This window comes from Oxyura jamaicensis, chromosome 4 (genome assembly GCF_011077185.1).
Source record: "Oxyura jamaicensis isolate SHBP4307 breed ruddy duck chromosome 4, BPBGC_Ojam_1.0, whole genome shotgun sequence".
NCBI lineage: Eukaryota > Metazoa > Chordata > Aves > Anseriformes > Anatidae > Oxyura > Oxyura jamaicensis.
In genome coordinates this window covers 41,261,781-41,283,560 of record NC_048896.1, presented here as the reverse complement: position 1 = coordinate 41,283,560, position 21,780 = coordinate 41,261,781, and the positions used below count along the sequence as shown (strand labels likewise).

Here is a 21,780-nt window from a genome sequence, read left to right as displayed (position 1 = left end):
TTTGCCAGAGCATTTCCCATCCACTACAGCTTCATTCCCTGTCTCGGTGAAGAATTGTTCTCCTATTTCATCAGTGAAATACGGTTTTAAAAAAGCATATGCGAGTTTATAGCAAACACGCAAATTCCATACAGCTTATGAAAACACATAATTTATGATCTATAGCCACAGCATCCTGTACAACACTAAAAGATGTTGAGAAATGTATCTGCAAGAAAAAAAAAAAAGAGTAAAAAACACCAATTAAGGGAATTGCATGTTTTAAAAGTTTAACCTATTTTATAATAAATGACCTAAATTGAACTAAAATATTTCAGAACCGTCTCAGTTTAAGAATTATACATGAAAATCAGTATTCAGCTGTTGAATTTCCATTAAAATAGCCATAATTTAAATATTCCCAGCAAATTATTTTCTGAAATTGATAGAAAACATTCTGATGTTTTACTGGAAATCCTAAATACATTTATTGGTTTTGCTTATTCAAAAGATATTTTCTTTGAATGTTTTTAAAAATACATGCTTTTATTATGCTACTTTTTATTGCAACTCGTCTTACAAAGCCAGCACACTTGAATTAGAAGCAAATATTTTTATAACGTGAGCATTTCCAGTAAAAATCATCACATCAGCAGAGACGTTCTATTGGTCGGAATGCCTAAGCCAAAAAAAAATTGACTTTCAAATTTCAGTTGAAATTTCCAGCAAATCATAGAATTATAGAATGGCTTGGGTTGGAAGGGACCTCGAGGATCATCTAAATCTATCTCTAAAATAAAAGTTGGAACTAATAAATACAAAATAGATCGATATTTCAGATTACATTTCTATGTGTTTTTTTTTTCATTGACTTGAAATCTTTGATGAACTTCAAATATATGATATTAGGACCAGGTATAATGGACAGAATTGGTTTGAGGAGGTTGCTGAATTGTAACAGCTACTGACATCAATCCCCAGTTTCAAACAAAGTGTGATGAATTTTTTGATAACATGATTTAACTGATAATAAAAACCTTGTCTCTTTCTTTGAGCACTATTTATTGATCTGTCAGTGTATTAATGAAACTAAATCACTGCTGACTTTTGGCAGTGTTGCAATGCCAAATTTACACAGTACTTATTACGAAGGAACACACGATCAGTTGTGTTACTTATCTGGATTTTACTATCTCATAGAAAGTATATTTTATATTTTTGATTTGTGAATTTGAATTTTTTATTTATTTATATTATTATTATTTTTTACAAATTCAGGTGCTTCCTAGGCAAACTTGTGGCTTATTCACCCACACTATTTTCTATAAAGAATATCCTGGAGGCCCAAAGGAACTAGACAAAAGTATTCAAGGTGGGGAATTGTTCTTCACAGTGGTTCTCAATCCAGTAAGTACAGTTTAATTTTGAAGTGATTTTTAAAAATTCATTAAAGGAGAACTGAACTAATGCTTCAAGGATAATCAGAACTGGTTCTCCAAATAGTAATGATTGTGTAGGCTCTTCTGTGTTTTTAATTGATGAATTTAAGATTAATATTATATATGATCTGTTGTACAAAGATCATCTCAACTTTTTCTTGAATACTGTTTTGTTAGTAATGTAGTAGTAGAAACCTTTCTTATTCTGCTTTATTTTGCATGAAAGAGCTCTGTTAAGTATTTTTTAAGAGTATTCAAGCATTAAGAACTGTATTACCATGAAACAGCTATTTCAGGTGACATTGATTATCCTGCTCTTCAGAATTCACAAACAGGTTGGGAACATCCATTGGTTTGAGAGGGTTGCAAGCTAGAAGTACATGCACTTAAACCTGTTTTGAGAATGTTCAGTTGCTGATTTGTAATAGCTTCAAAGAAGAGATCAAGTAAATGAACCACAGAGTTAATATGTCTGTTTAACCTTTCATTTACCTTTCCTGGAAGAATAAAGAACAAACTAGAACAGAACAGTACAGTACTTCAAAATGGCACCAAATTAGGTCGGTTACATACAAACTGACCTTTCAGACAAACTTTTAGGTGATTTTTTCATCCAAAGTTCAAATGAACTGAAATTAAAATAATGGCAGAAGCTGTTTTGTAGCAGAAGCATGTAAATAAATTTTACTGTACCTTTTTTATACAAATTTAATCACTAGGGGTGGGTTTTCTAGAACATCCAAAGAAAAAAGAACATATTTACACTCAAATTCTTTGAAATAATTGCCAAAGTATTTTTGTGCCATTTCTTAATCTTCCATAATTCAATGCAAGTCCAAAGGAAAAAAACTTCTGCCAGCTACCTTACCAATTTATAGGCAGGTCTTTTTTTCAAGCCTCAAATTTTTCAAGGCTATCATTTTGATTCTCTACAAGTAGTTAATGTGTTTTGTTCTCCTTTGTTTTCACGTTCACATAGCAAACTTAGGAAATAAAAACTTCTTCAGCACACATCTGGTCTCCCTGCTAGGGGATGGCAGTAATCCCAGTCCTAACTTTTACAATATATATCATGTCAGGCAAGGCACATAAACAGAGGTGAAATCTGGACAATTCTTTAGATAGAATTTATTGGTACCTTAGCAGTGCTTTGGAAATGTGTAGATACTAAGAGTTTCTAGCTCAACAAATGAGACTGAGGAAACCATATTGTAACACTCTGAGTTAGAACAAATTGTATTCCATGTTGGAAACACGGCCACAATTTAGCAAAAAAGCTATTTTACTGTCTTACAACAACAGTGAAACAGCAAAATTTAGTATGGTTGCTTGAGGCATAGCCCCTTCAAATTAAAAGAATAAAGAGAATAGAGGGGAAGAGAAACAGTAAAACAATCATGATTATTGATATAGATCATACATATTTCAGCATCCTGCCTTACATACTTGAAAGTGTGTACAGAAATGTCTTTCTAGATACTGATTTGTGCATTGCAATGTAGACTGCATGATCACATAGTTCTGAGAAATATCTTATCCCCAACACAATGCAGGATACAAGAATACATGTTAAATGCAGTATTTTATAAATACAACTGTAAATGAATATCTGGCCAAAATATGGCCAAAACAAATTACTGTAATCCTTTTAAGCACTGCCTTTAAAAAGATGATGCATTGCATTTTAAATATATGCATATAAACAGTTCTCAAGGTTGTAAGCATTAGCCTGGCAGGTAATCAATTTAAAAATTAGCTGTTTGTTTGTTGTTTTGTTTGTGTTTTTTGTTTTGTTTTGGTTTGTTTTTTGACTGGTTGTTTTTTATTTAAGTAATACATGTATTTGTACCACAATTCATAATTCAAGTTTTTAGGGATTTGTCAAATTATGTAGTGGCATATTGGGTTTCATAGGCTTTCCTGTGTTTAATTAAAATTGTTGGGATTCCTTTCTGAATAAATTCACATGAAGCATCCAGACTTTCAGAGGATGCAAAAATTCCATTACAAGGCATTTTTTAAATATTATTGGTCACTGATGCAAAACCCATGAAGAAGAAACACTACCCAGAAATCATTACGCTGTCAGCCATATAATCTGAAAAAAGAGTAAATAAATAGTTTCAAAAAAATGGAACGTGCAGGTGTAAATTAAATGCAAATCTTAACAAAGGCCTTCATTACATTTACATGTTCATTTTGGATTGCTAATCTTAAATTTTAATTTACTTTGAGGTATAAGTTGTTAGACTGGCTTTAGGAAACGAGTGCCCTATACTGAAATAAATGTCCCTAAGAATAAAATCCAAATTTTCTTTGCTGTCTGGTTGTGTAATGGTAGCTATTCATAAGAGAGGCTCTGCTTCCCTATAGTATGCTAGAATCAACCACTAACTGCGGTATAAACCACAAAAAAACACTAAACCATATGTGAAAGTGTAAGCTTTTGACATGAGAACCAGTATTACTGCCATTTTCCCAGGTCATTCTATAGTCAGAGGTTCGGTAGGTAAGAAGAGCATCAGTCACCACAAGAAATACTGTTCTGCAGACACTCTCTGCTGGTAATATTTTATCTGGGAAATAAGAATCGGTTTGCTGGAGTAGCTAATCTTGTGGTCTGCAAGCTGTATTTATTTGGTATGCATTTATATGCCCACACTGCTGGTTAAGTTGTGATCTGATAGTGGTTGTAAAATAATTGTGACAGCTATACCCATTGTGTTTGTAAAGCATTCTGAATGCTGAAGTGTCACCAAGCTGAAAAAGAGACTAAATAGTACTATAACATGCTATCTACTTTTCCAGTAATGTTTTGTATGTCTGTCTTCTGTTACAGATCTTGCTGACTAGAGCAGCCCTTAGGCAAGATCGTACTATGTCAAGATCTTGCACAAAATGTTTTACACCCCCCAAAAAAAAAAAAAAAAAAAAAAAGGGAAAAAAAAGCCTTTGGCAGTACTGTATTACTTGTACACAGGTATTAATTTACCCACTTTATCAGTTAGATAATAGACTAACAGGGTTGTTTAATTTGCACAAATTTAGGCAGGGAAATCTGTGACAAAGCTAAAAAGAAGACATGAATTGTAGAAGTCTTTAGTGAGAACTTAAATCCCTTATCCAGTAACATAGCTTACTATCTTTATTCTATTATTTCACTTTGTTACTTCTTTTTCTTCTCCATTTTTACTTTCTGAGTAGCAGTGGTTGCATGTAAAAGCACAAAGATGTTTTTCTCCTTGTTCCCGCTGCTTAGTAAACTCCTATAGGAAAGAACCTGGATGTCAGAGCAAACAGTTGGAAATAAAGAGGTATAACCTACTTTTAAGTGGTGTTGAAACCATATTAAGAGAAGCACAGGGAGAGGTGATCCTGTCAATTAAAAGGAGACTGAATTAAGCATATATTTTCATTTTCGCTTCATTTTGAAATGTATGACCATTTAATGTTCTATCTTTGCTATGCTTAACTGTGTATCCCAGAGTAAATAAAGCTTACTGTTAGTTTTGTGAAATATGGCATCCCCTTACAAAGAAAATATTATTTATCAATTTATTTGTTTTGCATTAGCTGCACCAGAAATGTTCCAAAATAATTCCATAAATAAGTCAGCATATTTAAGCGAATTAGGAATCTGTACTGATGTTAAAACATTTAGCAAGCATTTTGTTTGATACACCTGTTAGAATCTTCAGTGACTCCAGATTTATCTAGCTCTGTCTGCAATATTCAGTGCAGTTTTTGGATAAAACAGATTTCCATTAAATGTCCTTTATCAGGATTAACAGGATTCTGCTGAAGAGAGCACTGCATATTCCAGCATTTTCTCTAATGATGTACATGTTCTCCCATAGGACCAGCTATTAGAGATTAGGTATTAGAGCAGCTACTGCCAGATGAACACTTGATGATCACACAGAGCTCAAAGTAAAGGACCACTCAACCTTCCCATGAGGCTGATGGAGGCTACAGAGAAAAGGCAAACAGGTTGAACAGTTCTTGTCTTCCTGGAGGCTGCATGGCCAGCAGCCTCAGTTGACACATGACTGATCTGTTACCTTAGTCTGCGCTACGCAGACAGCAATGGAGTTATTTCTCTGAAATAACTTGCTTAGAGAGAGTTTGTATATTTGGTTTCCATAGAACATACACTAATTGATAACCATAATGTGCCGATCTGCACAGCAAAATTAGTGGGATTTTTCCCATTTCCTTCCCATTGACATTCTTATCAGTGAGATAAGTATATCCAGGTTCCTTTTCTTTAATGCACTAACACTATGTGGAAGGAATAGAGTGAAAAATAATGCAGAGATATGTATAATGACGTTGTGGAAATCCAAACTTATCCAACACCCTCAGCAGACTCAGTCATCTGTGTAAAACTGGAAGCAGTTGACTGAAGAGGACTACGAAGCAGTAAGAAAAACTCCACTGTGAAGAGAAATCAAAATGATCAAGACTGATTATATTTTAAAATATATGAAAAAAAAAGCTGAAATTCCACAAAGAACTTAAACAACGAGCTCACTTTAGATGTCTTGAAACAGAAAAACAGAGTATAGGCAATTAAATGAGGATGAGAACTTATATGAGAATTGTATCAGGATCTTGCTCCAAGATAGCATTTTTTACATTAAGAATTTAGCTGAGGTTTGAACTACAGAATTAAATTCAGTTGGATATTCATGCCTGTAATAGCTGATAAGACAAGGGTTCTGTATAAGCTTCCATGCTTTATGTAACTCTCAAGAACAGGGAAGACTTTTATTGAGGCTTGTTTTTCACACGTCTCCCTGCTGTAGTCTGTGCAGTACTTTCCACATACACACCTGCTACCATCTGCTTCTGTAGACATCATTCAGAGTTGAATAGGCTAAATGCAGGACAAATTTACTGGTTTCATTGTTTTGTTTTTAACATGGAAGAGCTTATTTTTTTCTTAAGTACAAAGTTTTAATAATAAAAATTAAACTTCTGAAACAGACCGACGATATTAATGCAGTATCTCTCACCTGTTTCCTACCAGTTCACTAGATTTTATCGCTAGAGTCTATTTCAGTTTGTTAATCTAATTACTTTAGTTTTCAAATCCTTACATGGGAGATGTATTTTGATTTTAGAATCCAAATAATCTAATAAACCCAGTTTTTCTTAATATAAGACTAACTTCCATAGAGACATGGTCCAAAGCAATATTATATGTCTCTCCTTTTCCATTAACATCAATAAAAGTTAAGCTGTACCTGTTTAAATCAGTAGAAGGCATGTATAAACCTGTGCCAAACATCCCAAGGTTTTTTCCTTTGAACTGTGGAAGATACAGATTGGGAGCTTTGCTATCCTACAAGATGAATGTTTAAGGCAAACAAGTCCATGAAAATCTTCTATGCCTTTTCTGCCTCCAAGAAAAACAAACAGAACAAAATACAGTAATTGCATGATATGCACTTACTTACAGTACTTCCTTACAAAGTACTGTGTGTCTACAGATCTGAAGAAAAAGGAAAGTGCCCTGTGGAGAGAAATTTGGTGAAAGCCTTCAAATGGTTGACAGCCCAACAATGAAACTAATGTGTAGCCAGCTGTGTGTTCCCTATAAGGTTACAGCAGTACTGATCGAGAGGAAACTGTTAATGGTTTAGGCCCTGTGCCTGACTGATTTTAAAATAATTGTAATCTATATATGCTTTCACTTCTAAGTATTATTTTCCTCTAATTTTTACCTCTCCCAAGTTACAGTGAGTAGAACTGTTATTAAGCTAATTGACGTGCAGCAAGAGAGAAATTACCTCCTTTAGCACTGAAAATGAGAGCGTTTATATGAGCATCAGCATAACCTACTGGATCTTAATGTGACCCTAAGCAAGCTGAATGTCAGGCCTTGAAACTACAGAAAAAAATATATATAAAAACAAAGGTATTCAGGCTCAAATCTTCCATTTCTGTCTGTCATGCTTTCCACATCCTCATATTTAATCATACCGACTGCGAGAGGCAGCAAAGACAGCAAATGTGTTGAGAAGCACTCTGATGGTGAGTACCTCCCTGAGCCCTGATGTGCTGGGGTCATTGTAGCCTTCCTACAACAGCGCTATCGGGAGTGTAGCCTGACCTCTCCTGCAAGCTGCTGCCACTCAACAGGCTCATCCCACATCACAGGTGAGTGAGGAAGGCAAGAATTTCATCTCATTCTCATTCACTCCGGTCTGTTTCAGGAATGCATGGAAACTCCAACAAGAATTCAGGGAATTGCCATGAGCTGGGGAGGGAGGGGAAGTCAGTTATGCCTGGCATCAGGTTGACTGCAAACTACTAATATTCCTTGCCTTTCTGTTCTTCAAAACCCACCCAAAAAAAAAGCCAGAATCTGGTATTTTTTGTATGGAATAGAGAAAATAAACAACTAAATGAGCAGGTAGCATGGAAAGTCCAAGGAACAGACTAGCTATCTAGAGGTGATTCCATGTAGCGGTGTACAGCAAATGCATTTAAATTATGGGCAATAAAACTTTGTCTGTCCTCAGAATTATCAAATGGGAAATCCTATAGAAGTGTTTTACAACCTTTAGTGAAGCAAGTCTCTTGGACAGGCTCATGAATAAGACACTATTACCAGCTAGGATATTGAGTCACAACCATAGTAAGCAATTTTTGGAGAATGCCAAAAAAAAAAACAACAACAACAACAACAAAAAACACCTTGTGCCAAAGCTGAAAATAAACTCAGGTTTCCTGACTGTCAGACTAATAATTGAGGACTATGCAAAATATGTAATTTTGTTTGATCTTATAAATCATCCCCGGCATTGTCATACTTATAGAGGAGGCACTGCTATGCAAATCAAATTCAACTAGTTGCCCTGCTGTCTTTGCAAGTAGGCAGATCTTTGGTAGCTCTGAAACTAATAGAACAGCCTAGGAACAAAGAGGTGAGTTGCAAGCTGGAATCTTTGTGTTGTGGCATTGAACACAGCTTTTCTGGTAGCATACAGGTCTTAGAGGAATATGGTTCAACCTATTAAAAATATATATTCCAGCACAGGCTGCAATCTAATTCATTATTCTATCACTTTGTGAGTCTAATGGAGCAAAAACAGCTGTTACCGAGTCTCTGAATACCTGAAACAAAATTCTTCTGAGTAATATGGAGACAATATCAGAACTGCAAACAGAGTGTACACAATGCCAAATTAATTGGAATATAGGTGTTCTGAGACTTAGGCTTACTCTTGTGGCCTGTAAACATTTGTTCAGTAGCTAAAATAACAGCAATATACTAAATTGGTAGTGCATCTGCTTCTCATGCCTAGCAGAGATCACCTAATTAATTGTCAATCATAATTTTACTTAATTTTAAAATGTTGTGCTTAACTTCATTGGAAGACCTCGGTGCTGCCTTACAATGTTGTTGCACAGATTGGAGGGAGACACCATGCCAATGATAAAAATACCTTTGCTTTAATAGTATGAAAATATGAATTAGTTGAAGTGGAATTGCCTGCAATAGATCTGTATATGGAAAATATATATATATATATTGCCCACTCTGCAATAAATGATTAGCAGCTTTTTCTTTTACCAACTTCTTCTAGTTCCAGATTCAAAATGTCAAAATAATAATAAATCTGGTTTTCAAGGCCAATGTCACTGGCAGTCTCTGTCATCCCTCTGCTTTCCAAATGCTAGCCAAAGAGGGAACAGCTAACCACCAACAGGAGAGTCTTCTGTCTGCTGTGTAATCTTGCTTCACAGTCAGATCCTGACTGCTTAGTGCAGTAGTCTTCAAAGGGGAGTATGTGCACCCCAGAGGGTACCCAAGATAATCCACTGGGATGTGGGAAGAAAATAATAGAACTTCAGTAGCAGATGTATGTAATTTATAAATAAATAATGATATATGTGCACTTCCAAAGAAGTATGGGGACCACTCACCTAGTGGGCTACTGTTCTCCAGGCTTTTGTGCTTAAATTTGTTTTACTCTGCTGTAGACATAACCTTTTTTTTCCTTCATTATTACTGCTTCTGAAACCAAATTCAAAAGTCCTTGTGTTGAGATACAACATTAAGAAAATATAAACAGATAAGGAGTATGAAAAATAGTAGTGAGGTGTAAGTGAAACCTGTTCATCAAAGGATTGTATAAAATGGAGTTTGAATATGAGGCAAAGTAAATTTTGCTTATCTGGAGAAATGGAAAGGAGTGGGAATATTCTCAGGTTGCCCAACACAGAGCATGCTGGACATGCTGCTGCTTTCCATAGGAACAGCTAGTCTTGCTCACCATAAATCATTTATATCCGATGTAGAGGGGCTTCATAATTCACCCTTTCCAACCTTTACAGGAACTCGGAAAAGTCTTTCCCACTGTCTTTGAATGGGTCGTCTTATCCCCATCTGTTCAGAAGTAGAGTCCCCTTGCTTCCATGTGAAGAAGCCTGGGACACAAACATGTCACAAAGCTGCAGCCATAGGAGTGGCTTCTCACATTTGTGGATGAAGGGATAACGTGATTCCCTTGGGAGGTGGGCTCCTCTGTTTTTGTCAGGAAAACAGCTGTTGTCAAAACTGTAGGAGCTTAGTAATGTCCTTGCTGTGTGATTCTTAACAGATGTTGCGTCCTAATAATACTGATTTTGCGATGATTGATATTTATTAGAATACCTACCCTGCTGCAGTAACAGCCAAGCTGGATAACTTGTTGCAGGTGGTTGTTTTTTTTTCATTTCGTGTAAATTGTTTGCCAAGCTTGTGTTCTTTTCTCGGTTCTTGATACTTAAATGAGATCATGCCAGTTCATCTTTCCCTGATACATGTAATTTAATAACAGCAACTCGATCTCAGTCTTCACTGCAATTTGTTGACCTAGAAGCTATTGCCTCTAATTGGGAAATACTGTTGTAGTAAGAAAATATGCAGCACAAAATGAGTATTTAAAAAGATAAAAGCTGTTTCTCCTGAATGCTTCTCCTCATTTCCCTGCATCTCTGCAGTAGTAGTCAGAATCCCAAATATTATCAAGGTTAGTAATGGGAAGAAGAGCAAAACAGAAATGCCTTTTTGTTCTGGAGAAGAAGGAATACAGAAGTACCGAGAAGCAGCTGAAAGGAGCTGAGGCTACAGCTGCCTGCAAGGCTCTGTGGGAAGGCAGAGTACAGGGAAGCACCTCTGCTACTCCAAGATGAAGATGGAAGGAAAGACAGGTGTGAGCGAGAAAGGAGCTGCTGCCCAGAGGCCAGGTTTAGTCCCAAGCCATCATTTTAAATATGGTCTGTATTCCATTTCAGTCCCCTCATGAAGGATATTAAATCCTGTGGAGAGTGTATATGGAAGTGCAACTAAGATGATAGTTTGTTTATGAGGAAGAGCTTGCACTCGGATAAAGAAAATGTTGAGATGCCCTCGAAGAAATGGTTTTAAAAGAGGGCTAAAAATAATAAAATCAAATAGGCTCCTTTTAGCTGAAAGAGAGGCTAAAATGCTTGTTAGAATAAAAATAAATCCATTCACAGCTGCTTCCCTTTTGTAGGAGTGAAGAAATACGTGAAGCTCTATTTATATTATATAGCATTGCCCAAAGATGCAAGATTATTGAACAATTTTTTTTTTTTTTTTAATGAGATAGAGCCTTCTGAGATGCCCACAAAGGATTCTTTTTATATTTCCTGATCTGTAGTTTTAAGAGAATAAATCTTTAATAGCATAGTATGGTAGTTATTAGCTGGGATGGAAAAGCAAGCATCCTCATTAGTTAGGAGTTGTTTGAATAAAACCTGGAGTCTGGCATGATGGAACAAAACAACGCATCATGGCTCAAACAGAAGGCAAAAAAATAATGACTGTTTTGCCTAGGTATGAAACTGCGCACCTGTGAACGGAAAAACAATTGCATTAGTTCCCATCATCTGTACTGCCCTACAAATTGCTAAATACTCTTCTTCTGCACAGGTTGGTGGGAAAGCAGGGAGGTAGCTAGCAACTCACTATCCCTGCAGCTGGGCTCACACCAAGGTGAAAATCATCCAAATGGCGCTTGGCTGGCATTTTCTGCTGTAGCCAGGGAAACGGGAGAATGAGCTTAGGCATCTCCCTGATGCCATGGCTGTTTAGCTGTTGTCACCAGGCCGTTGGGAATGCCCCTGGCACAGCAGCGAGTGCCTGGCAAGTTGGCATCATAGGCTGTGAAGCACCTCCCGTGGGAGTCCCTCATGTGCCAACTGTTCCAGGATTGTTCTCGGGAGAATGTAAATACAGCCAGTTCTCAGGTCAGACTGGGTGAATTAGGCCCTGGTTAAGCAATATCTTCTTGTTTTATGGAACACAGGATTGGTGTTTGCTAATTCAGCCCGGTGGTAGTGGCAGTGATTGTACTAGGAATTTGCTTGCACAGTACCAACAGGAGGGGAAAAACTTCTGCTCAAACTTTATTGGAAGGTAATCTTAGCTGATCTGCAACATTTTTGATGCTATATAAGTAATCCAGACCTTTTCTGCCATGCAAAGTTATAGATTAGGTCATACATTTGGTAACAGTAATTATAGATTTCTTTACAAGGTGTAGTGCTCTATATAGAAGTGCTCCAACAGAGCATTTGTTCATCCTTTTGTTGCTGTTATAAATACTTATCCATAAAGTATCTGATGAAAAAAAAAAAAAAAAAAAAAAAAAAAAGACTGTAAAATGGAACTAAGATCTCTGATATTTCTGCCCTTCATTGACACAGTTCCACATGCTGGAAATGATTTATGATGATGTAGCGAAGCAAATTTTTAGCCTCCACTCTCACATTCTTCAAATTACAATGATATTCCCCTCAGGGAAAAAATACTATATATTTTCCCTGAAATGGCAATCTTTTCAAATTCTCTTCTTTTTTTCTTCCAGTGCAGTGCTGAAGTTGGCAGGTAAGGAGTTGCCAGGAGGTGAACTGACATTAGAAATGTCAGAGGTCAGTCTATGTGTGGGAAAGAAAGGGGTTGTCAAGAAAGCAAGTTAACCTTTTTTATGGAAACACTCCGATTGTATCTTTGTTGGCACACTCATGTGGCTAGGCTCTTCCTGCCTGGAGAACAGAAGTGAAAAAAAAGGAAACTTGGAAAGGTTATAATTTTAGCAAAATGCTTGCTGTTGGTTGCCTAAGGGGAGTATTTAAAAAGAAATCTTGCTCTTATCTGAAATGAAAGATTGTACCCTAATGATTAATCGATGTGTATCTCCTTATTTTACCTGAGTCTGACAAAATGAAGCCCTCTGTTTACTTTGTAGGCCAAAGAGGTGTCACCAAATGACACTATTAATAAAACATATTTCCTGTAACATAATGTGTTTGTTCACTGCGAGTAATGCACAGTGTTACAGTGAGGTGTTCAAGGAAAGACATTCAAAAGCTTCGAAAGTTTACTATCATAAGAAGCCAGTGTTTTAAATACTCTAAAACAAAAGGATTAAGCTGTGGATCCACATTTTTCATCCTTCTTTTTTCCTTGTTAAATTGAAGGCTGGAATTCCTTTACAAAATTAATTTCAGTTCCTGAGCTGACTTCAGAGTTCTGGTCGTGATGTCTTTTTCAAGTGGTTTACGTGAAGTTTCACTTGAAATAGAAATTACCCATTAATGGCATTGGCAGATTTATTTATATAAAGAGCCCTGTTTCTAATGTTTTAATAGAAATGAGTCTGGAGAATTTGTCATGGGAAAGCTCTCCTATTAAATATATATATATATATATATATATATATATATATATATATATAAAATCCCTGCTAGAGAAGCAGGAGTTCACAGATGTCAATGTAAGAACAGACAGATTCATCAGTAAAAATGATTCTGAAAACAGATCATTTTCCAAATCAGACGTTTCAGTCTTCAGTCCTTCCCCAGCCCCTGAGAGAGCATCCTGAGAGGCTGGGACTGCTGCTCTGCTCAGCACAACGGTTTATGTGCATCCACGTCGTGTTTCTCTCCTGAAAGGAAACCGTGATGGCAATCGTTGCTTCCAGGTGGAGTGCGGGAGTGCGTTTGGACCTAGGGATGTAGCAGGGAGGATTTGTCTGCATCACAATTTCACAGTGAGATAAGAGCAAAATGCATGCAGCCTTGCAATTGACAGGATGGGGAGCTCTTTGTGTGTGTGTGTGTGTAATATTTTATGAACTGTTATTTAAAAGTCATGCTTCAGACTTTTTGTTTCTGCGTGTGATTTAACTACCTTCCCAGTTCTTGAGCAGAAGCTCTGTAGAAGCGATGAGTTACATATCTTATGAAATTTACAGCTGGACCAGCAAGATTCAAATCGCTGTAATAGAGGTCACCTCTCCTGTTGGTCTCTGACTTCTTTGCTCTTCTGCTAAAACAGAATTACATTTCTAATATTAATTTCTGTTCCCTGTTGCATATGTATTTCACTTGAAGTAAAACTGCAGGTACTGCTTTTGCTGTATTCTCCATTAAATGAATTTATGTAAAGATTATGTAAATATACAACCCCAGGGTTGGATGGCGTATCCTAGTTCACACAGAGCTCCTGGTACCTATTCTACAGTTTTCTTCAGTGATTCCAGTGAGTTGATTTGAGAAGGAGGATGTAATTCAATTAAGAAGAAGGAGAATAAAATCTGCACAGATGTGGTCAAAGTCCTGCAGGTCTAAATCAGAGCAAAATGCAAATCGGATTTATATTATCTGTGGTTACACTGCCATCTAGTGACGCAAAGAGTCAATGTATACTTTATTTATTTATTTATTTATTTATTTATTTATTTATTTTTAAGATTAGCATCTTCATGACACATTTGTCAAATTACGGCAACGATCGCCTGGGGTTGTACACGTTTGTGAATCTAGCCAACTTTGTTCATACGTGGACAAACCTGAAACTGCAAACTCTTCCTCCGGTGCAGCTGGCTCACAAGTATTTCGAACTATTCCCTGAGCAAAAGGACCCTCTCTGGCAGGTATGCAGGCTTGCTGATAAGGAGATCAGGAAAAAAAAAAAAATGTTTTGATGGTGTTTTTTGTGAAGTTCTTTGTTTCAGTTTCTTGTAAAATAGTATTTTCAGATTTGTTAATGAGTTTCAATCCAAGCAAATGCTTGGCTTGCTATTAATTTAATCTCCATAGAAAGACTGCAAAATTAATACATACTACCACGTATAGTAAAAATGAATTTGTTTTATTTGTGTCTTATTTTTAAAATTGTGGGAAATGAAGGAAAGGCATTTGGTGTTAGTTCTCGTCTTCTCCTTTTTAAGCTAACAAGGCTGAAGCATTTAAAAGAGATGTATATGCATGTTTTAACAATTGGCCATTAAAGACAAACTTTATTGTGAAACAAGTGTGTGAAGAGAAGAGGGAATCCAAAAAGAGCAAAGAGCACTAAGACCATGGGTACCTTAATACTAAAATCGACTCACCAAGCAGAAATAGGTTAGAGTAGAAAGTTACTCACAAAAGGCTGAAAAGTGTCCAGGCAAGAACTTGACCAGCACTTAGTAGTACAGTGATGTTGGCAACTCTGCTGTTTGATTAGGTCACTCTCCTAAGTGAGCAGATTGAATATGTCAGGAATCTGAAGATAAGCTACGGCTGAAGCCTGCACTACCCTGCAGCTGACACTTCTTCAGCCAGTGACCCTGTGATAAGAGCACAGTCCCTAAAGAGGAACTGCTGCGGGAACCAGTGACTGTTGTGATGCTCTGTTTTCAGCCACTTGGTGACAGTTCTCAGGCCTCAGTATTATAGATACCTGTATAACTATACTATAATACTGACAGGTATTGACAGGTATGTAACAGGTATATGACAGGTATATAACTATAACTATAATACTGACAGGCCTCAGTATTATAGATACCTGTAACCCTGCCTGGATATTGTATATCCCGAATAATCATCTTTGTGAGGTGACTCAAAATATTCTAGAGAGCAAGCTTTACAAAATCAAACCTTAGAATGAATTTAAGCTTGTTTATCCAAACATTTTCAAGTGTCGGATATTAAATTGCCAATTTAGTAAGAATCTGAATATGAGATTGCAAATTTGGCCTTAAATTTACAGCTTGAAATTCGTGGTGTTCCTGAATAAAGCATTGAACTAGCAGAAGATATGTTGAGAACTTTGCATAATGTTAAGAGAGCACGAATTTAAAAAATGTAAATTAGCCTGTAGCCAAAGGACTTGAATAATTAATTAGTATAACATAGCACAGACATTTTTGAGTAACAATGACTAACATCTACTGAAAGTGGTGTTCTTTTTGTCTATAACTCACATAAACGTAAATGCAGTTAGAAGATTGGTAATTCCCTTCATCTCAGCAAAGTACTGCCGAAGAGCAGTGTCAAAATTTGTATGCAAGTAGCATTTGTAAAGCAAATTTAAACTGATTCAGATGTAAAGCAATGTGAAAAAAACTGTTACATCAGGACTCAGTGTGGACTCAGTAGTCTGTACTGATTTGTACTGGGGAATCAGATGTATATGTGAATGGAAATCCTTCTACTATAATTAATTCACCATTTTAGTTTTAAAACTGTAGTATATATAAAGCGATACCCATTAAAATAATGTAAAAGAAAAAGTAATTAGAGAATTCATTAGCAATTTTAAGTCTTCTTAATCTCTATGTAATTGATCAATTTTGAATTATTCCCAAATCTACCATATGTTATATCAGATCTGTCTTTGGCATAATTCTGTTAAATTTACTGATATTCATTTGAGAAATGATCTTGTCCCAGGGTCTGTTGAGTAGCTTGATCAACTATATGTAGGAATAAGTTGAAATGAAAACTCTGTTTCTGCTACATACTCATCTGAAAGTGTCTATTCCCACAAAAATAAATTACTGAAATAGTTCTTTCATACATAACATTATTTTCTATCATAAGGGAAAATAATAGTTTGTGGTAAGAATATTTGCATATTGATGACAAATTGTTAATTTACGTAAACAGAATTTAAGAACCATGTCAGTTATGATTATCATTAAAATTCTTAGTAGTTGTTGTTCTCCATTTTAGAATCCATGTGATGACAAACGGCACAGAGATATCTGGTCTAAAGAAAAATCCTGTGATCGATTACCAAAATTCTTGGTTGTAGGACCACAGAAAACTGGTGAGAGTTTATTATTTCATCAAGATAGGTAGGCTATGTGTAAGTTGAAGTAATTAGACCAATTAATCAGGTTTTTCTCAGGGTGCTCTCTATAGATCTTGGTCATCTAATAGTATTTTTATTTTCAGGCATCCAAATACAGTTTAATAATATAAGTTACAACAAAAGACCATCTACATTTTTCCATGAATATAAACATTTGCAGTGTTCTGGTGCGCATCAGATTTTTGTGAGCTTTATCGCAAAATGAGTAATAGTGCTAAGTCAACAAGATTGACAAGACCTTGTCAAAGCTGAGGGAGGGAAAGACAGACATTTTTCCAGTCATGTAGATTCTTAGCTGCAAGTTTTTGTCTGTGCTGCAAGTGTCTTTTTTACAGAAACTTGTTATTTCAATGGAATTTACTTTATGTGAAGAAGTTCCTAATGGACAGTTTGAATTGCAAGGTTACAATAGTTTGTAAAATAACTTCATGATTAATTTTCTTTGTAATTATAAAATTGTTTATCTGTTTCCTTTTGTCTTCACCTTTTAAATTATTTTTGTAACAATCTCATGAAAAATAATTTTTAAAGCAGTTTTTAAAAGCATGAAAAACAGCATGGGCACTCTAGTTTCTCTGTCACCTATTTAGAGTTCTTTAAATCCCTTTGATTCAAAAGAAGATACAGATTCATAGGTGCCATAAATCAGCATCCCTTCACTCATGTGAAAAGGAATAAAGTCAGTTTAGTCCATCTGAGTGTATGACCCATAAAATATGTGTGTGCGTGTGTATTTTAATCTTGGATTTTTATCCCATCTACAGGTACCACAGCCTTGTATTTGTTCCTGATAATGCATCCTTCCATCATTAGTAACTCCCCCAGCCCAAAAACCTTTGAGGAGGTACAGTTCTTTAATAGAAATAACTACCACAGGGGGATTGATTGGTAAGATGGGTTATTAGTATAAATCTAAAAGTTTATATATTGTGAACAATACAAAAATGGCATTGCTGTTGGTAATGTTAACTGTGTATACATAGAGAGATAAAAAAAATAACCTTCAGTGTCCTTCTAAATTAAGTAAATTCAAGTGAATAACAGTCATAGTGCATATCATAGGTGCAGTAATTTTTGTGAGGCTTTCTTGTAAATATCCAAGTATCAATATATGCAGAAAGAGTAAAAACATTAATTTCTCAATTCTCCAAGTCTTTAAAGGTAAATTGTAACATATTTCTATGACAGGTAACTTACTCCTTACTACACATGACTTTAAAGCTGGGACAGTGACTGTTGTTAGTTGAATATATATGGATGCAAAAAATATGTTCCTATTAGAAATCTCACTTCTTAAGAAAAAAAAAAAAAAAAAAAAAAAAGGAAATAGATTAGCGATGCAATTTTTCCTTTACCTACAGTTTAGGAATAGCAATCAGGTAAAGAGGGAAAGAAAGAGGGGTGAAGGAGAGACTCTCAAAATGTTTTTCAAAGATGTAGTAATTAGCATAATGTTAATGGCTCAGTAGGGTAGGTAAGTAGTGCTAAAAAGAGGAGTATGTTTCACTGCTGCCATGTTCGCTATGGCTGCCAGGGAGTCACCAGATGTATCTACACCCAGAAGGTCATTCTTGATTTCTCTTACCTTCAGAAAGTGCTGCATTATAAAACACACACTACAAGATGAAAGACAGTAACATCCAGTAGTGACTGGGGAGCACCATTAAAAGATTATTGATGTTTTATCTTGTTTCTTTTTTCCCCAGTTTGAGGGAAAATAGTTCTATTGCCTTTGACTTTGTATTCATCCATAAAATTAGCAGGGTGAACACGGTTGTATGGTCGTAGTGCAGATACATCAGATCCAATTTCTTTTTAAGTCACTTAGTTTTTACAGAGTTATAATTGTTTCAGCAGTTTCTTACACAAAGTGTGGTGAGTCATCCAGTTAATACCAACTGAGAGATTCTGGCTGAATGACTGGAAATTAAAGAGCTGAATCTTTGCTTCTAAGCTTTCTGAAGTCAGGGAAGATGACATGCAAACAAGGCATAATGGATCTATGCTGATGATGACAAATTAAGTTCAGTGAGCCAGTTCTACAAAATTATCATTTTCATGTAGCAGGAAATATAAATACTTATATATATATATATATATATAATACTTATAATATAAAATACTCTAATAGAGTATTTTAATGCTGTCATGTAATAAGCTTACCAAATGTTAATTAAGTATATGGTCTCTCCTCATTACAGAATCACAGAATCACAGAATAGTCTAGGTTGGAAGAGACCTCCAAGATCACCGAGTCCAACCTCCCACCTAACGCTAACAAATCTACCACTAAACCATATCCCTAAGCTCTACATCTAAACATCTTTTAAAGACCTCCAAGGATGGTGACTCAACCACTTCCCTGGGCAGCCTGTTCCAGTGACTAACAACCCATTCAGGAAAGAAGTTCTTCCTAATATCTAACCTAAACCTCCCCTGGCGCAACTTTAACCCATTCCCCCTCGTCCTGTCACCAGGCACGTGGGAGAATAGACCAACCGCCACCTCGCTACAGCCTCCTTTCATGTACCAGTAGAGTCACCCCTGAGCCTCCTCTTCTCCAGGCTAAACAGTCCCAGCTCCCTCAGCCACTCCTCGTAAGACTTGTTCTCCAGGCCCCTCACCAGCTTCGTAGCCCTTCTCTGGACTTGCTCGAGCACCTCCATGTCCTTCTTTTAGCGAGGGGCCCAAAACTGACCACAGTACTCGAGGTGCGGCCTCACCAGAGCCATGTACAGGGGGACAATCACTTCTCTGGACCTGCTGGCCACACTGGTTCTTATGCAAGCCAGGATTCTGCTGGCCTTCTTGGCCGCCTGAGCACACTGCTGGCTCATATTCAGCCGATTGTCAAACAATACTCCCAGGTCCTTCTCTGCCAGGCAGCTTTCTAACCACACATCTCCCAGCCTGTAGCGCTGTTTGGGGTTGTTGTGCCCCAGGTGCAGGACCCGGCACTTGGCCTTGCTGAACTTCATACCATTGGCCTCGGCCCATCGGTCCAGCCTATCCAGGTCCTCCTGCAGAGCCTTCCTACCCTCGAGCAGATCGACACACGCACCTTAGTCCATGAATTTGCTAGGATTCATTCAAAACAAGAGTAGTCACAAATAGCAGTTCTCTAAAACCTTTGCAGCTTTGATGTTATAGAGTTTAATAAGTTGTCTGTAAGAATTAGCTTCTCAGAACCAGATGTCACAAAGTTCAGTTTCTTTAAACCACTGTAGATTCCTTCCTTTTCTCTAAATACCTTGCAATCAGTGCCTGTATGCTAATGATGTGTGTCCCCTAAGGAAAACTGTATGTGCATCAGTCAGTTCCAACCTCACAGGTCTTCTGTCTGTGCCTGCAATGCTTACAATTTCAAAGACAACAAAAGCATGTCATTTATATTGAAAGTAGTTCAGTCCTATGAATAGAACAAGGTCTGAGCACTGGAAGAAATTTCAGTACTTAAGCATAACCATCAGAAGAGGTTGTTTTAAATGCCCTTTATTTTATTGATAAAAGGTTTAACTGAAAAATCAAGAAGACCAACATTTCCCATTTATTCTTTCTCCCCAGCAATAATCAGAAGTAGTCTGAGGGCTAGGAATAAAGAAGTCTGTATGTGACATGTGAGATTATTGGACATTAATTGGAATTTTGTAATGGATGAGGAAAGCTCGCAAAGAAAACTAAAAGGAATTCAACCCATGTTTCCATTCATAGAACAATAATAGAAGGATGTTGTCACTGCTTAGAAATGTTTCATCTGCTGAAGCTGTGGTGGTTTTTTATTGGTGCATCTACCCCATATAAACAAGCTATTTTCTGCTTTTTAGCAAAAGCAGTTCTGATACTGAATGCCTTTTTCTCACAATATTTCACAATAATTGGTGTCTGCAAAGGACCAAATTTGGAAAACTCTTTTTTTACTTTTGACATTTATTGGTCAGAGTTCCTTCTGACCAAAGAGTTAAAATTCTCTAATTGTAAAAAGATACCTGAATATCATAATTTTTTCTTCCACCTACGAAAAATAGCTGCAATGTCTAGTTATATGTAGCGAAAAGAACAAAGCTAGTACCAAGTAAAATATGATCAAAAATACGATGTAAACTTCTTGTTGCTTTTATTTACCAATTAGGCTATTATTTCTATTGATTATTGCAGAATAAAATGTACTTAACAGATTTGTCAGCCTTTCTGTGGCTTTCAAGTAATTCTGAGAACGATGTTGCTTTCCTAGGTACATGGATTTCTTCCCTACTCCTTCCAATGTCACCACTGACTTCCTCTTTGAGAAAAGTGCCAACTATTTTCATTCTGAGGAAGCTCCTAAACGAGCTGCTTCCCTCGTCCCCAAGGCCAAAATCATCACCATCCTCATTGACCCATCTGACCGGGCATATTCTTGGTATCAGGTACGCATTTTGAGGAACACAGGCAGTCACAAGTCAAATAAGTCAGGTTTCCACCTTGAATCCACTATGTTCTTTCAGTCCATGTATATATAAAGAGCTTGGACAATACAAGCTTTTATTGGTCAGTTGGTGCACCACATATCAGTAACCATAGGCTAAGGTATCTGTCCATGTAAATCTGAAAAATCTTTTAAAGGTTAAAATACCAGAAACTACATTTTTGAAAGTCTTGCTAATGTAAACATAAAAAAATGCTTGCTCACTTGATTAATGTATGTAATCAGCACACAGATAAATTAGTTTATACAAACATTGGTCTGGTTCACGTTCAAAATATGGGATTTGTATGGGTCCATGATCTTGTTGTTTTACACACACCTGATTAAAATAAAAACAGGTGCAGAAATAATAGCTGAATTGCAATTAAAGGTAGAACTTCCATCTTAAATGCACCATTGGCATTGAGTGCTTTTTTACTGCAGTACTTTACCTTAATGTTTCATAGCACTAAAGCACTGGAATTCTTTTGTGGTGGTGTTGTTTTAATATTAGAAGACACTATGTTAATGCTGAAGGAGTATTCTGCAAATCATAAAAATAAGTAGGTTCCCCATATGTAATTTGCAACATTTATTCAAAGCAATAGTAAATATTTAGTGGAGTTGAGAACATAGCATAAAATTAAAAGGGTTGATTGAACGTTAGTTTAATACAAAGCATGGCTCTCTAGTGAATACATTTTGAAGAATCAGGGCAGATTGTGGTACCGACGCTTCTTTTTAAAATA

The 21,780-nt window shown here is 36.4% G+C and overlaps 1 protein-coding gene across 5 annotated transcripts in view; it reads left to right on the top strand.

Annotated features, from left to right (window-relative positions):
* Nucleotides 1–21,780, top strand: part of LOC118166146 (bifunctional heparan sulfate N-deacetylase/N-sulfotransferase 3) — a 76,151-nt gene that overhangs the window by 46,202 nt on the left and 8,169 nt on the right. For all 5 annotated transcript variants that reach the window (XM_035324795.1, XM_035324800.1, XM_035324799.1 and 2 more), the window contains exons 6-10: nt 1,258–1,386; nt 14,195–14,377; nt 16,446–16,542; nt 17,352–17,475; nt 20,819–20,993. In XM_035324795.1, the coding sequence (XP_035180686.1) occupies nt 1,258–1,386; nt 14,195–14,377; nt 16,446–16,542; nt 17,352–17,475; nt 20,819–20,993 (708 nt within the window). The remainder of the gene's footprint in view (nt 1–1,257; nt 1,387–14,194; nt 14,378–16,445; nt 16,543–17,351; nt 17,476–20,818; nt 20,994–21,780) is intronic.